General features: G+C 38.5%; 3 protein-coding genes and 1 pseudogene across 6 annotated transcripts; 3 read left to right on the top strand and 1 right to left on the bottom strand.

Moving 5' to 3' along the window:
* Window positions 1-473: 473 nt before the first annotated feature.
* LOC111801926 (LOB domain-containing protein 15-like) lies at window positions 474-1573 on the bottom strand (annotated as a pseudogene). The gene is made up of 3 exons (XR_015423165.1): window positions 1414-1573; window positions 949-1211; window positions 474-873 (listed from the first exon to the last, which is right to left on the bottom strand). The product of XR_015423165.1 is annotated as an LOB domain-containing protein 15-like (transcript).
* A 322-nt stretch (window positions 1574-1895) lies between these two features.
* LOC111801243 (5-amino-6-(5-phospho-D-ribitylamino)uracil phosphatase, chloroplastic) lies at window positions 1896-6400 on the top strand. Of its 2 annotated transcripts, none has more exons than XM_023685257.2 (11): window positions 1896-2172; window positions 2255-2365; window positions 2449-2517; window positions 2628-2732; window positions 2815-2869; window positions 3558-3631; window positions 4773-4856; window positions 4943-5083; window positions 5738-5803; window positions 5882-5991; window positions 6073-6400. In XM_023685257.2, exons 1-11 carry the CDS (start codon window positions 2089-2091, stop codon window positions 6239-6241), a joined length of 1068 nt encoding a protein of 355 aa, XP_023541025.2. In that variant the 5' UTR covers window positions 1896-2088; the 3' UTR covers window positions 6242-6400. The 2 variants fall into 2 exon arrangements, with proteins under 2 accessions (XP_023541025.2, XP_023541024.2); XM_023685256.2 differs by having other exon boundaries at window positions 1897-2172; window positions 2246-2365.
* Window positions 6401-7044: 644 nt separating this feature from the next.
* On the top strand, window positions 7045-10569 carry LOC111801269 (uroporphyrinogen decarboxylase). Its single transcript, XM_023685258.2, has 6 exons — window positions 7045-7294; window positions 7467-7588; window positions 8652-8762; window positions 8869-9057; window positions 9157-9282; window positions 9933-10569. The coding sequence occupies exons 1-6, from the start codon at window positions 7183-7185 to the stop codon at window positions 10446-10448; spliced, it is 1176 nt and encodes a 391-aa protein (XP_023541026.2). The 5' UTR covers window positions 7045-7182; the 3' UTR covers window positions 10449-10569.
* A 374-nt stretch (window positions 10570-10943) lies between these two features.
* LOC111798584 (ribosome biogenesis protein NOP53) lies at window positions 10944-14438 on the top strand. Of its 2 annotated transcripts, XM_087129032.1 has the most exons (12): window positions 10945-11205; window positions 11841-12044; window positions 12164-12189; window positions 12409-12492; window positions 12647-12757; window positions 12881-12960; window positions 13209-13328; window positions 13403-13525; window positions 13631-13697; window positions 13825-13907; window positions 13997-14019; window positions 14062-14438. In XM_087129032.1, exons 1-11 carry the CDS (start codon window positions 11037-11039, stop codon window positions 14001-14003), a joined length of 1074 nt encoding a protein of 357 aa, XP_086985158.1. In that variant the 5' UTR covers window positions 10945-11036; the 3' UTR covers window positions 14004-14019; window positions 14062-14438. The 2 variants fall into 2 exon arrangements, with proteins under 2 accessions (XP_023537970.1, XP_086985158.1); XM_023682202.2 differs by having other exon boundaries at window positions 10944-11205; window positions 13997-14438.
* The last annotated feature ends 135 nt before the right edge of the window (window positions 14439-14573 follow it).

A 14573-nucleotide genomic window follows, 5' to 3' on the forward strand; every position in this document is an offset into this window, starting at 1 on the left:
ATCTCACATCTCTCAATTATCACTCTACCTTGTTAGCTGCCAACTACGAGCGGTTGAAGTCTCGTGTCGATGAAAAAAGATTGACAAGTTTTTTCTTAATAAATACAAAATTATAATAATATATAACGTTCTCGGTTAAGTTGAAAAAATTAAAATTATTATTGATTGTTTAGTATTATATGATGTTTTTAATTAATAATATATAAAATTCTTCAACACGTTACCTATTTGTCTGGAAAGATGTTTTGTCTTTATTCACTTATTTAAGAAAAAAAAAATCACTCAATATATAATTATTTTGGAGTTTTCTGATTGAAATTGTGAAAAATAAAAATAAAAATACTTCGTTGGTATAGATAATAAATTTTAATTATTTTTTAGATTTTCTTAATTATCATATTCTTATTCTTATAATTACTCTGATCGGTATATTGTCTTCGTTTATTCATATATTTATTTTTTACTCGTAGAAATAAGAAACTATAAATTATTATCAAAATAAAAATATAAGATAATTTAGCCAAAGAAAAAAAAGAAAAAAAAGAAAAAACTAAAATGCGAAAAAGGATGAATCAGCAGCCACCGTGGGCCGGTTGTACAAGGTGGAGGAAGAGGAAGAAGCATCCTGAAGAGGCGGCGGAGGTAGCTCGGGAGGCGGCAGTGGCGGTGGTGGTAGGGCAATGGAAACCATATTACCTTGTCTATATTTGCATCTCAGTATCTCAGCTCTAACTGCAGTGAGTGTAGCTTGTAACGCTTGGACTTGGTGTTGTAGACATGAAATGGCGCCCATGCAGCCATACACAGGATCTCTCAGCCTCACATTAGCTTTAGACTATTCGCAGTATTATCTCTTTCATTTTTCGGAACTTCCTGTAAAAAAAAATATTCTATCACGGTCTTTAAACTTTCAATTTTATATTAATAAATTCTTATCGTTACCGTTACCTTGAGCATCTTGGAGACATTGCTGGCGCCGAAGACCTTGTGGACCGAGGCGAACTTGTGAGGCTCGTGGGGGGAGAAGTATGGGGCGAAGGGACATTGTTGACCACATCTTCTTCTTAGGAGCTTGCAGGCTGCGCATGGAGTAATGGCGTTGAGAGTCCTAGGAGGACCGTGCAGTGTGTGTCGTGGAGGAATGTTTGATGATACTGCTCGCTTTCTCTTCTTCCCCAACTCCTCCGATCTATCTCCATCCATGTATACAACTAATTTGAACATAACTCAATGTCAACCTTATAAGTCATTGTTTCTATTATCTTTTAAAGTGCTTGTGACATTGTAACGAGAATCAAGAATTATAATCGAAATCGTCCAGCTCAAATTGTAGTATAATATTTTGAGGAACAAAAAGAAATTGTCGACTAAATTATTCGATCTCGAGAGAGAGAAAGAGATGGATTTTCTTACCTTTCTTTGGACATTCAGCTGGCATGCTCTGCTCTTCAAGTTAACCAAGAAGAAGCTAAGCAGAGAGGGAAGAAGAAGAAAGGAGAAATAGAAAGAAGTGAAGCTCAAGTAGATTTTAATGGTGAAAGATGAACTGGGTCATGTCCATTCGTGGTGTACGAGGATTCCACGACAGATCTACAAACAAAAAGACCAAGAAATTATATATAAAAGTAAACGGGATTTTGGGTATCACCTAATTTCATCCAAAATTTGGACTTGATCAAATAAAATTAGTGCAAATTGTAATTTATCTATGAAATTAGTGCTCGATTTCACCCAAATTTGGACTTAATCAAATGAAATCAGTGGAAATTGTTGTTTATCTATGAAATTAGTGCTCGAATTTGATGGTCAAATAAGAATTTTGGGATATATGTTGTTTAGGATAAGGGCGATGAGAATAAAACAGGAGGTGGCATTATTATATTAGAGAATTTTGCCAACACTGCCGTATCCAAATCCACAATTATCCCAATTCTTGGCGAACACACGGGGCACGGATTGTCCGGTGGATTCGTTACGACTCCACGAGCTTCTCCTTCACAAAAGAAAAAGGGCCAAAACCCTCTCCAACAAACATCGTTTTTTTGGGGCTTTCACGCTCTCGAGCTCTCGCCCCCTTCATCGTACACAATGGACTGCACTTGCAGCAATTTCAGAACCTCCACTGCTCCTTTTTCATGGATACCCACTTCCACTTCGAAGCTCAAATTTCGGGTACCCTTTTCCCCCTTCTTTGCACCCCCTCCCCCCCTTTTGCTTTTATGGTTGATTGTTCTAATTTTTGTAGAATTTGAAGCGTTTGAACTCGATTAAACATTCCATGGTGGCGATGAGCGTTTCTGGGTCTGGTGAAAATGGCTCCCTCGCTAGGTTTCCCCTTACACCCAATAAGCTTTTCATGCAGGAGGTACTGATTTGTCTAGATAATTTCTTAACTAGTTGAGCTATGTTGGGCGCTTGTTTATGTTTTGTAACATGTTTGTATGTTAGGCAATTGGAGCTGAATATGGGGAAGGATTTGAATCTTTTAGACCAGATGGTCCGATGAAAGTGGACGTGGTAAAGAAAAAATGGACTATATTGGGCTAGTTTTCTTCTGGTTCTTTGTTTGTTTGAATGTTCTGGTTAGCTTCATTATGAGAGTTTTGGTCCTTCCTTGTTGCAACCAGGATTTTTTGAACGACAGATTGCAAGAAGGATTTCTTAAAAGAATTCGTTATTCTATGAAACCAGATGAAGCATATGGCTTAGTTTTCTCTTGGGATAATGTTGTGGTAAACTCTATGTTCTTATGAATTCACTTCGTTCCCATATAACCACACGTTCTGAGTTGATGATGGATACAATTATTTTCAGGCAGATACTCAAGCTTTGAAGTTAAACGCATGGAAGCAACTTGCCTCAGAAGAAGGTGCTGTTCTTATTGTTTTTTCTTTTTTGGAACTGACGGTATAGATGCATGTCTTTGAAGTGGAAATTAGTAAGGGAAACAAGAAAATTATGTACGTTTTTTTGGAATTGACTGTATAGATGCATGTCTTAGAAGCAGTCGTTCCCCTCGATAGCAATGATGCTGGGCTTCGAAGGAGTGGATTGTGAGATCCCACATCAGTTGGAGAAGGGAACGAAACATTCTTTGTAAGGGTGTGGAAACCTTTCCCTAGTATATGCGTTTTAAAAACCTTGAGGGGAAGCCCGAAAGAGAAAACCCAAACAGGACATATATGTTAGTGGTGAGTTTGGGCTGTTACAAATGGTATTAGAGCCAGACACCGGATGGTGTGCCAACGAGGACGTTAGGCCCTGAAAGGAGGTGGATTGTGAGATCCCACATCTATTGGAGAGGGGAACAAGTGCCACCAAGGACGCTGGGTCCTGAAGAGGGTAGATTGTGAGATCCCACATCGATTAGAGAGAGGAACGAAGCATTTTTTATAAGGGTGTGGAGAGACAAAGAGTTTTGAGTCGTCCCTTAACCTATGAAATGGAGAGATATGAACTCTTTCTAGTTTAGCTTCCTTTATTTGGAGGCTATTTGAATTAAGAAACCTTTAAACTTTTGTTTTCTTGTTTTAAATTTTGAATTATAATTGCTATAGGAAAAAGAGTTCCCGAAGATGGTGATGTGCAGAAACTAATGCTTTATGCGGGTGCGGATCAAGTGTTGCAGAAGGTTTGCATCGTCTTTTGTTTTGTTGAAGAAGTAACTCGTGTTCTGTGACGTTAGCTTTGTGAAAAATGCACTCTAATTGACCATCACTTGAAAAAAAAAATAAAACAAATTCTATGTCGATTGTTTGGTCGGGAATTGGGATTAAAAAGGTTGCTGTGTTCTCAGATACTTCTAAACTATCCTCTGCCTTACCTTAAAAAACATTGTGGTTTTTTGTTTCCTGCTACAAGCTCCATACACCACATGAATGGATTTGATTGCATTAATCCGTAGATTCTATGTTTGTCCTTGAGGAGTTGACGCTTCTGTTCACCAACTTCCATAACCTTTGTCATCTTGGATACAACCTATGCTACTCGGATTAGAGTGCAAACTAGTGATGCTTTTGGCAACTGGACTCTCGCCATCTTGGGTGCAGCACTCCATCGCTTCGCCTAGCAGCATGACACTTGTATTGCTCTCCCACAACCCCGTTCTCATCATTTAGACTGCTCCCATTTTGCTCTCTACTACTACGAGAATCACTTTTGCTTTCTTTTCCTCTAGCTACTAAGATGTTTCAGTTTCTCAAGTTGTCTCTTGTCTGGCCATGGATTCATGTGATCCCAGATTGGTTGGGGAGGAGAACGAAACACCCTTTATAAGGGTGTGGAAACCTTTCCCTAGCAGACGCGTAGTGGGGAAGCCCATAAGGGAACGCCCAAAGAGGACATTATCTGGATGAGCACCGATTCCACTATGTAACTCTGAAAGACGCGTTTTAAAGCCCTGAGGGGAAGCCTGTAAGGGAAAGCCCAAAGAGGACAATATCTGCTAACAGTGGGCCGGGGATGAATTTGGGAACTCAATGATTAAATCATTACTCCCTTTAACTGGTCGTACGTTTAAATCTCCCACAACATAATAATCTAAGCCAACTGACAGTAACCGGTTTACCTCTTAACTCTTCACCCAGCTGTGCCTTGAAAACATTGGATCATGGTAGCTCAAATACGGTGTGATGATTGTAACTGTTTATTTTACTGTCATTGTTCCGTTGTTCCTTGTCTACTTTTTTGGTCTATGTTCCTGCACTTTTTTGTCAGTTAGCAACAATTTCATGTTTTTGAAACGCTTTCGATAACTCTGTTCGACCCTTCAGCTTCTACTTTGGGGCATGGCAGAAAGTGAGCTGGATAGACTGAAACTGAGGTTTTCAGAGTTGTATTACAGAGGTCTTCTTTCGGTGAGTTATTTCATTAAAATATTTTTATACGCTCTCTTGTTCATTACATTGATCATGGAAATAATTCAAATATTTTTGTTATTCAGCTTAAAACGCCTGTTGATGGCCTCAAAGAGTGGCTGGATGCTGTGTCTACAGCTCGCATCCCCTGTGCCATTGTCTCGAGTCTTGATCGGATACACATGCTCGAAGCATTAGACCGAATGAGTTTGAAGAAATACTTTCAGGTTGGTATACTGATTCCTCAAACCTTCTCTTTCGTACAAAGCTAGAATTCGGAATAAGGGATGTGTGAGATCCCACGGTTGGAGAGGGAAACGGAACATTACTTATAAGGGTGTGGAAATCTCTCCCTAGTGGACGCGTTTTAAAATCGTGAGGCTGACGACGATACGTAACGGACCAAAAGCGGACAATATCTACTAGCGGTGAGTTTGGACTGCTACAAATGGTATCAAAGCCAGACACCGAGTGGTGTGCTAGCGAGGACATTGGGCCCCAAGAGAGGTGGATTGTGAGATCCTGCATCGATTAGAGAGGAGAATGAAACATTCCTTATAAGGGTGCGGAAAACCTCTCTGTGGAGGTTGACGGCGATACGTAACGGGCCAAAATGGACAATATTTGCTAATAGTGAGCTTGGTTTGCGTTCTTACAGATTATGTGATATGAACTGAGAGACATCAATCATACAATATACTTCAATGAAGATGTGAAGAAAAGATTGTCAAAATTATCAAAATATGTTTCAATTCATGCTACATTGAAGAAGAATAAAGTTTGATTGTTGTCTCTCAGTTCATATCATTATGTGTTGTATGGTTACATAGAAAGATGACAATTAGGTGGTTCCAAGGTTGAGTGGTTTCCCGTTTTTGCAGGCAATCGTAACGGAAGAAGACGATATGGAGTCGATGGCTCATAGATTCCTGTCTGCTGCTGTCAAGGTAATGACCATAGGAAGCAAAACCAGCACATTTTCCATTGTTGCACATTTTCCATGGCTCATAGATTACTTGTTTCAGCTGGATCGAAAGCCTTCAAAGTGTGTAGTGTTCGAGGATGATCCTCGGGGCATAACCGCTGCTCACAATTGTACAATGATGGCTATAGCATTAATCGGTGCCCACCCCGCGTACGTGCCTAATTCTATGCACATTTCTTAACGATCATCTCGATCATCGACTGATATAGACACCTGAACGACAATGTGCAGATATGATCTAGTGCAGGCTGATCTTGCAGTTGGTAGCTTCAACGAGCTCTCGGTGATCAATCTGCGGAGACTATTTGCTAACAAGGGTTCGACGTTTATGGAACTGCAGAAACAGAGTGCCGAGAAAGCTCCGTCGAAGAGAAAGCTTAGGATCGATACGATATTCTGATTCGTTTTCGTGCATTCCTCAGTTCTTTTCCATGTTTATAAGTTCATCATGGTGTGTCAATTCTTTTGTTGACCTCTCTCTTACCTGAAAACTTCCGAATGGAGTTAGAATAGTTCATAGATGAATATGGCTTAAAATCTATGGATTGCAATTGTTTTAGGATTTTCATCTTTACCATTGTTTTTTAGGGGGAAAAAAAAAACTTTAGTGTTCGATGGACCGAAAAAAAATAATCACGGGTGTGATCTAGCTTCCTTCGTCTCTCGGGACTAATGAGGGGTAATATAGGAACTACGCCTTTCGGCTTGATCTCATGTCTTGGCTTACCCTCTGTGGATGAACCTTGTCGGGGCATTGGACTCTCACCAATGTTTGTGTTACTCAAGCTGACATTCTTGCACGGGTGCTTTCCTCCAAGGTAAAATGCTTCCCTACCGATGCATTTTTTTACATCTTACAGGTTCGGCAAATTGTTTAGCCTCGTTTATCTTCAGTGCAAGAGCACTCGATCAATGAGTATAGCGCACTCTTTCGAGAAAAATAGTTGTAAGGGCTAAAACAAAAACTTTCTAAGAAAAAAGTTTCGAAATTTGACCCGTTTATAATAATTTAGGTAAAATTAAGTCCGATTAATATATAAAATTGATCAATTACAAATGAAAAATCGACTATAGTGACAAAGATAAAAATTGATGATTAGTCGCATCGGTGTAATTATTTTGAAATATTTATTATTGCAAATGATAATACTGGTAGGGAGAGATAAGGCGATTTATGGTAAAAGGCCTTATCCTTTTTATCCAAATGCGATTTCCATTCCCTTTCCTCTGTCTTCTTCTCCAACGCATCGGACCAGTCAACAATTTTGCAGGTTCAGAGGGAGATGATATACACGATTTTCATCTCTCTGAGCTTTTGAATTTCTGCTCTACAACAAGATCATGTCGTGCATTCACAATAGGCCATTACCTTGTTTCTCTGCTTCCTCTTCTTCTTACCCTAGAAGAAATCGATGCGCTTCTTTTAAGCCGCGAATCCACTGTGCTCTTGGAGGTATGATCCTTCTTAAGAATTGGATTTCGCTCATTTTCCTAATTCGAGTTTGGTTTTTAATGGTTGGATTTGGGGAAATGTGGATGGGTTTTGCTATCATCAGAAAGTGCTTCTCGGGTTATGTGTTAGCATCATGAGAATAATGATTGTAATGCAAGATAATCACATCCAGGAACTGTAGCAGAGCCAAAATCTACCACTTCTACTGAACCATTGTTGCTTAATGCCGTTCGTGGAGAAGATGTGGAAAGGCCCCCAGTTTGGTTGATGAGGCAAGCTGGGAGGTACATGAAGGCAGGTTTATTTGGCTAAAGATTTCTGTAAACCGTCTTTTTTTTAACATTTTCACATACCTTGGCTTAGAGATTTTGTTTTTCTTCAAATGGTTCGAGTAAACTAGATCCTAAATTTATAGATTATCCTCATTATATTGTGATGGTCGGTTTTCTCAATCGAAATGGTTGTAGTACCTTTTACATCATTTTTCTAGAGAAGACTGTACCTCTTGCAGTCTGTGGAGGATTTTGGTGGGATTTAAAGCCCATGAACTGGATAGTTATAGTTAAATGGCTCAAGCCCACTCTCAGATATTATCCTCTTTAGGCTTTCCTTCCGAATTTTCCTTTAACGTTTTTAAAACTCTTATGTTAGGGAAAAGTTTCCACACCCTCATAAAAAAGACTTCGTTCTTCTCCCCAACCGATGGAGGACCCCCCAATCCACCTCCTAGTACACCGCCTCATGTCCACCCCCTCCGGAGATTCTGGTTCTAATATCATTGTAAACGGCCTAAACCCACCGCTAGCAGATATTGTCCTCTTTGAGATTTCCCTTCCAAACTTTCCTTTAAAGTTTTTAAAATGCGTCTACTAGATAGAGATTTCCACACCCTTATAAAGAATGCTTCGTTCTCCTCCCAGCCGATGTGGGATCTCACATAAAGCGATCTGGGAATCTATTTGGTTAGTTCACCCAAAATTCCTTTCTGCAAAAATCTGTTTCTATTTAGCCTCCTAACGATGCTGTTCATCGTCATTTAAATCATAGCTCCATTTTAGTTTTGACATTCCTTTGGCTGCTTTCCTTGATGCTTTTGAGTCTAGACATGTCTTTGTCTTCTGATTGATGTAGATATGAACAGAAAAGATGAGTTGATAGATTTAACAAATTCTTTGCTGAAAAATATTTGGTGAGACAATCTGCAAATAAAAGATGGAAAAAGAAAACGAAATTCTGTCATTTCTATTAGAAAGATTTTGAGTATGCATAAAATGATTTCCTATGAATTGTTGTTCTCTTTGAAATTTGAAACTTCTTTTAAACTTGGATCTGATATTATGCACGCCTTTTGCAACAGAGTTACCAAATTATTTGCGAAAAATACCCTTCATTTCGTCAAAGGTCAGAGAATACAGATCTTGTTGTGGAAATTTCTCTTCAGCCTTGGAATGTCTTTAAGCCTGATGGGGTGAGCTCTATCATATCAAGAAAGCATTATTTTGTTCTAACATTTATAGCTGAGTTAGTTCATTGTCATTGTAATCAGATTTCATTTGTGTTGATGTTTGCGACAGGTGATCTTATTCTCGGATATTCTCACTCCACTTTCCGGGATGAATATTCCGTTCGACATTGTCAAAGGTAAAGGTCCAATCATTGCCAATCCCATTAGTGAGGCTGCTCAAGTTGAACAAGTGAGGGAATTTGTCCCTGAAGAGAATGTTCCATATGTTGGGGAAGCTTTGACAATTCTGCGAAAAGAGGTCTTAGATGTCATGTATTGTTTTCAGTCTAGAGTTCATTTTATGTAATGTCTTAGCTTTTCAACCTTTGGTATACTTATCATGTGTTTTTCTTTCCAGGTTGACAACAAAGCTGCAGTTCTAGGTTTCGTTGGGGCTCCGTTTACCCTTGCATCATACGTGGTTGAAGGTGGTTCTTCGAAGCACTTCTCGAAAATAAAAAGGCTTGCATTTTCTCAGCCACAGGTAATGCCACATTATAACTTGGGACCCATCGTAAAGTTACCTTTGTTTTGACTTAGACACTGTGAGATCCCACGTCGGTTGGGGAGAAGAACGAAACATTCTTTATTAGGGTGTAGAAACCTCTCCCTAGCAGACATGTTTTAAAAACCTTGAGGGTAAGCCCGAAAGGAAAATCCCAAAGAGTACAATATCTGCTAGCGGTGGGTTTGGGTTGTTTCAAATAGTATCAGAGCCAGACATTGGACAATGTGCCAGGGAGGAGGCTGAGACCTGAAGGGGGTGGACACGAGGCGGCGTGCCAGCAAGGACTTTGGGTCCTGAAGGGGGGATGGATTGGGGGGTCCCACATCGCTTTGAAAGGGGAACGAGTGCCAGCGAAGACGCTGGGCACCGAAGGGGGGTAGATTGTGAGATCCCACATCGATTAAAGAGGAGACAAAGCATTCTTTATAAGCGTGTGGAAACCTCTCCTTAGCATACGCATTTTAGAAACCTTGAGGGGAAAGCCCAAACAAACAATATTTGTAAATTTGTCTCCATATCTTCGGTTGATAAACAGATACCTTCATCCAACTTCCCAAAATCCCACGTCCCGCCTTCTGGTTAGTTAAGCAAGCATAGTAAGCATAGACCTATTATTTCTCCTGCAGATTCTTCATGCATTGCTTCAGAAGTTTACAAGCTCAATGGCGAGGTACATTCAATACCAAGCAGATAACGGAGCGCAAGCGGTTCAAATCTTCGATTCATGGGCCACAGAGCTCAGCCCTGTGGACTTCGAAGAATTCAGTCTCCCATACTTAAAGCAGATTGTCGAATCTGTGAAGAGAACACATCCAGACCTCCCATTGATTCTTTATGCCAGTGGATCCGGGGGCTTACTTGAAAGGCTGGCATCAACCGGTGTCGACGTTGTTAGCTTAGACTGGACGGTCGATATGGCTGAAGGTAGGAGGCGATTAGGAGCAGACATAGCAGTTCAGGGTAACGTCGACCCCGGCGTTCTCTTCGGTTCCAAGGAATTCATCACCAAAAGGATTAATGATACTGTGAAGAAGGCAGGTAAAGGGAAGCACATTCTGAATCTAGGCCATGGTATTGTAGTTGGTACACCTGAGGAAAATGTAGCTCATTTCTTTGAGGTTGCTAAAGGAATTAGATATTAGTGGCTGTCTGAGATTTAGTTGAATTTTTGTAGTGTTGTAAACTTATTCATTCTTCTTTGTTGAATCTCCAACAGCATGTAGAGAGACTGATTCTTCATAATATTGATTTTTTTTTTTTTTTCTTAATTACTTTGAACTCGAAATGGATCGAAATGTTGGAGGAAAAGCTGACTAAAGTGACGTACAATGATGTAACGATGTTTGAAATGTTTTCTTAGATTAAGTTTAAAAAATCGGCTGTATAGTGTAGGTTGACTTTTTCCTTACCGTTGTATTATGTAGGTTGACTATTTTGCTTCGACTCGCCTTAAAATGTTTTAGAATAAAGAATAAAAAAAAACGGTCTTATTAGGTAGGTTGACTTTTTTCCTTTGACTCGGAATAAAGAATAAAAATGTTTTTATTTTTATTTTATTTATTTATATATATATAATTTGGCCAAAATAAATGGTTGTAATTGTAATTATAGATATATTTTAAAATAAAGGAAAAAGAAAAATAGAAAAATAGAAACGACATAAACCCTACCCACCTCCTCTTCCGCCCAGTGCTGTCAATCTTCGATCTTCAATCTTCAGTTTCAGAGCAATGGGAAAGAAATCAAAGGGATCTAGGAAGGGGAAGAAGGCCTGGAGAGCCAATATAAGCTCTGCGGACATTGAGGATTTCTTCGAGAAGTCTACAAAGGACGCTCTCTCCGGCGGTTCTCTTTCCGCCGTTCCCAGTGATTCTCTTTTCGTCGTCGATAAGTCTCGAGGTACTGCTGGTTATTATACTCTTATTTCTATTACCTTGAAATCTTGCCTATTTCACTTTGCCGGTTTCTGTTCTTGTTCTAGCATTTGTGTTCTGTCTTTTTGGTTGATTTTGATATTTCTTGCATTGATTCTCTAATGGTTATTTTCGCGTTTGATTCATGCTTCCCACCGAATTGTAGTGTGGTCTGTTTTGTGTAAAGAAAACTTATCGTTTTTCAGTGAGTTTGAAGTTGAAGTGCTGAACCGTAGAGTGAAAATTCTGACATTGGGTTATGAGGACGTTAACTGAAGTATCCACAAAAGCTATTAAAAGTCTGTAAAATGCGTCGGACGCTGAATCAAACTTCTGCGGCAAAGCTCTTCTTAATTTCACCATTATATTATAAAAGAATACTTCAAATAGAGAATTTCGAGTAGTTCTTCTTACATTACGATACTTATGGTGCCTTTTGAACTAAATATCACTATGTTCCATCTTTGTGCTCAAAATCTGTAAAAGAAGGTTGGACGAGCAAACACATCTGTATTTACTTTGGAAGGACTGATTCGTTAACATTAACAATAGTTGTAAATAGACAAAGGACATGTCATTGTTTGAACTGATTATTAATTGTTTTCTCTGTTTTCTGTGTAGATCTTTCTGTGAAGCGGAAAATTGAAAAGAAACGTGAAAAGGTACTTTACTGTGACAGCATATTAACAAAGAATCCTTTTGTCCAAGCTGTGCCTTCTTCAATTAATAAGAAATCCAAGAAAAAACTGGAAGAGGGTTCTAAAGCTAAAGAAACCTCTGAAGATGGTGCTAAGGTTGGCATGTTTGACATGTGGAGTGATAAAGGTGCTTATTTTGTCCCTCTCATTACTCTTGTGATCTGTATCTCACTTTTGTTCTCAACAACCATTTTAATGGGAAAAAATTAATCAAACACTAATCACTTGTTTTTGTTGTTCCTGTAGGTGAAAATAAAAGCAAAAAAAGTAAGGTACGGTACCCTAACTGGTTAATTAATAACAAGTCTTATATTTTTTGTATATCATGTAATATTGATTTCTAAAGATATTAGATTCTTATCCTTATGCAAAAGGGCAGAAAGAAGAAAAGACGAGGGGAATAAAAAAGAAATAATATAAAAAAAAAGGAAAAAGAAATGTGGATTTTGTTGCAGGAAGATAACAAGTAACGTTAATGTAATCTTGGACAGAAATCATCGAAGCCATCCATTATTCCAGCAGTAGAAGTTGAGCCCTCGGGATGTTCGTTCAATCCTCCACATGAGAGTCATCAGGTAAGATGTAATAATTCCAACCTTTGTTTCTTGTGAAAGAAGTTGAAGAATGTTCTGGTAACCTTTCGATAATTGATGTTTAAAGTGTGTTTTCCCCCCCTCAAAGTCGTTATCATATCCTTTTTCCCTTAAACTTCCCATTTTACCGATCCAGGATGTACTTGCCCGTGCTGTTGCAGAAGAAATGCAGAAAGTATACCGAAATGAGCTGGGGCCTGAGCCAGTTCCCTTAACAGTCACAGGAGAAGCTATTAGTGAAGAAGATGTGAGTATTTTGATCCATAAACTTGAATTGTATTGGAATACTCTCTCCTCAATACAAAATATACTTTTTACTTTCAGTAACTTTTCTTGATTTAAGAGATTACATTTAATTTGTGTTTTGCAGATGTTATTTTTGGATGCTGATAATGATACTGATGACGAAACCAATTTGGACGAAATGGATGAGGATGATATTGAAAAAAGGTTTCATTTATTGGAGAATAATTGTTTTAAAGCTTGCAGATTTTTCAAGTAGTTTGGATCAATTTTCTTGGCCCTCTTATGCTAGTCTGTCCTTTAGGTGTACATAATTGATTTTCTGTATGGATCTATTAGAACTTAAAACGTGTTGTGCTTTTCCAACAGCAGGGCAATCTTTTTCGCAATTTTGAAACAATGTATTTCAAGTGTTCTTTTGTTCTTTTTCTAAAAAAGCTAAGCTTGTTACACAGGCCTTTGAGGACAAAAAGGGTGACTCGAGTTGAGTTGAATAAGAGAGCTAGAAACAAAGAACAGCGCAGAAAGGAAGCCGAATCAAAGAAGTTGAAAGGAATTTCCAAAGAGATTGACAGGTATACATTAGTATCTTTTCTCCTCCATAGCTATCAGACGTTCAATGTAACTTTACTTTTGCTCGTGTATGAAGCTTGCCTGATATCCTTCAAGAAATAGCTAAAGAGGACGAGGAGAGACAAAACAGACTTATCCGACGAACAATAGCCAAACAGGAGAGATTAAAGTCATGCCCACCTCGCTTGGGGAGGCACAAGTACGTCCTATTACACAACTCTTAAATAGTTCTGTTTAGTACTAAATTGAAAGATTAGTAATCAATCGATTTGTTGCCTTTTGAATTGCATGGTGTTACTTTCAGGTTCGAGCCTGCTCCGGTTCAAGTTCTCCTATCCGAGGAAATAACTGGATCACTCCGTAAGCTGAAGGTGCAGTAATTAATTTCCATGTTCATCATTCCTGAATACACTCCTTTCTATCAAAGTAGTTGTGTTCTGAAATTTAGATGTGAACTACTAAAAGAGCATTGTGGTTGGTTATTTTGTATAAATGCAGGGCTGCTGCACCCTTGTTAAGGACAGGTTCAAAAGCTTAGAGAAAAGAGGAATAATTGCCCCTACTGCCAAGAAGAGCAGAAGGTTAGTAATTAGTTCTTTTCACAATCTTCTGCTTCTTTTATGATGAAACCTTCGTAACTTTCTTACGAAATTGCACCTCTTTTCGACAGGAAATAGAAGTAGATTTGTTCGTTTGTTGAACTTGAGAGACATCTATGGAAGTAAATTTGTTCTATTGTTGAACTCGAGAACTCGAGAGACATCTATGGTGAATTCGACAAGGTAATGATGATAGGTATAGTTTAAAGCAGCGAGGTTGAACAACATAAATACGTATCGACATGACGGGCCTTTGAGACGTAGTTTTCTGTTTTTATTTCCTTTTATACATAGTTTCTCTTGTTGAACTCGAGAACTCTAAAGACATCTATGGCGAATTCGACAGGGTAATGGTGATAGATATAGTTAAAAGCAACAAGGTTGAACAACATAAATATATATATCGCCATGAAGAGCCTTTAAATATATGGTTCCTCCTATACTGAATTGTTTTTGACTTTTCAATTTTGTGTTTTACTCTGGTTTTTAATTTTATTAGCGATTGTTCTTATACATGTTGAAGTATGTAATTGATTTTTGTCGAGAAAAAAAGAATTTATAATTGTTTATTATATTACATGATTTTATTTTTCAATTTTTCTTTTTTGTGATTGGTTGAACTAATTAGTGGCGATTTTATGCAATATA

This window comes from Cucurbita pepo, chromosome 1 (assembly GCF_057944985.1).
Source record: "Cucurbita pepo subsp. pepo isolate OVF chromosome 1, ASM5794498v1, whole genome shotgun sequence".
In the NCBI taxonomy this organism is placed as follows: Eukaryota; Viridiplantae; Streptophyta; class Magnoliopsida; order Cucurbitales; family Cucurbitaceae; genus Cucurbita; species Cucurbita pepo.

What these genes read in the sequence shown, in the direction of transcription:
- LOC111801269 (XM_023685258.2), top strand. Translation starts at nt 7,183, where the DNA reads ATGTCGTGCATTCACAATAGGCCATTACCTTGTTTCTCTGCTTCCTCT. An exon ending in AATCCACTGTGCTCTTGGAG is followed by an intron (nt 7,295 to 7,466) that starts GTATGATCCTTC and finishes AATCACATCCAG; the next exon opens with GAACTGTAGCAGAGCCAAAA. An exon ending in AAGCTGGGAGGTACATGAAG is followed by an intron (nt 7,589 to 8,651) that starts GCAGGTTTATTT and finishes CTTTTGCAACAG; the next exon opens with AGTTACCAAATTATTTGCGA.
- LOC111798584 (XM_023682202.2), top strand. Translation starts at nt 11,037, where the DNA reads ATGGGAAAGAAATCAAAGGGATCTAGGAAGGGGAAGAAGGCCTGGAGA. An exon ending in AAGCTATTAGTGAAGAAGAT is followed by an intron (nt 12,758 to 12,880) that starts GTGAGTATTTTG and finishes TGTGTTTTGCAG; the next exon opens with ATGTTATTTTTGGATGCTGA. An exon ending in GATCACTCCGTAAGCTGAAG is followed by an intron (nt 13,698 to 13,824) that starts GTGCAGTAATTA and finishes GTATAAATGCAG; the next exon opens with GGCTGCTGCACCCTTGTTAA.
- LOC111801243 (XM_023685256.2), top strand. Translation starts at nt 2,089, where the DNA reads ATGGACTGCACTTGCAGCAATTTCAGAACCTCCACTGCTCCTTTTTCA. An exon ending in ATAAGCTTTTCATGCAGGAG is followed by an intron (nt 2,366 to 2,448) that starts GTACTGATTTGT and finishes TTTGTATGTTAG; the next exon opens with GCAATTGGAGCTGAATATGG. An exon ending in TTAATCGGTGCCCACCCCGC is followed by an intron (nt 5,992 to 6,072) that starts GTACGTGCCTAA and finishes GACAATGTGCAG; the next exon opens with ATATGATCTAGTGCAGGCTG.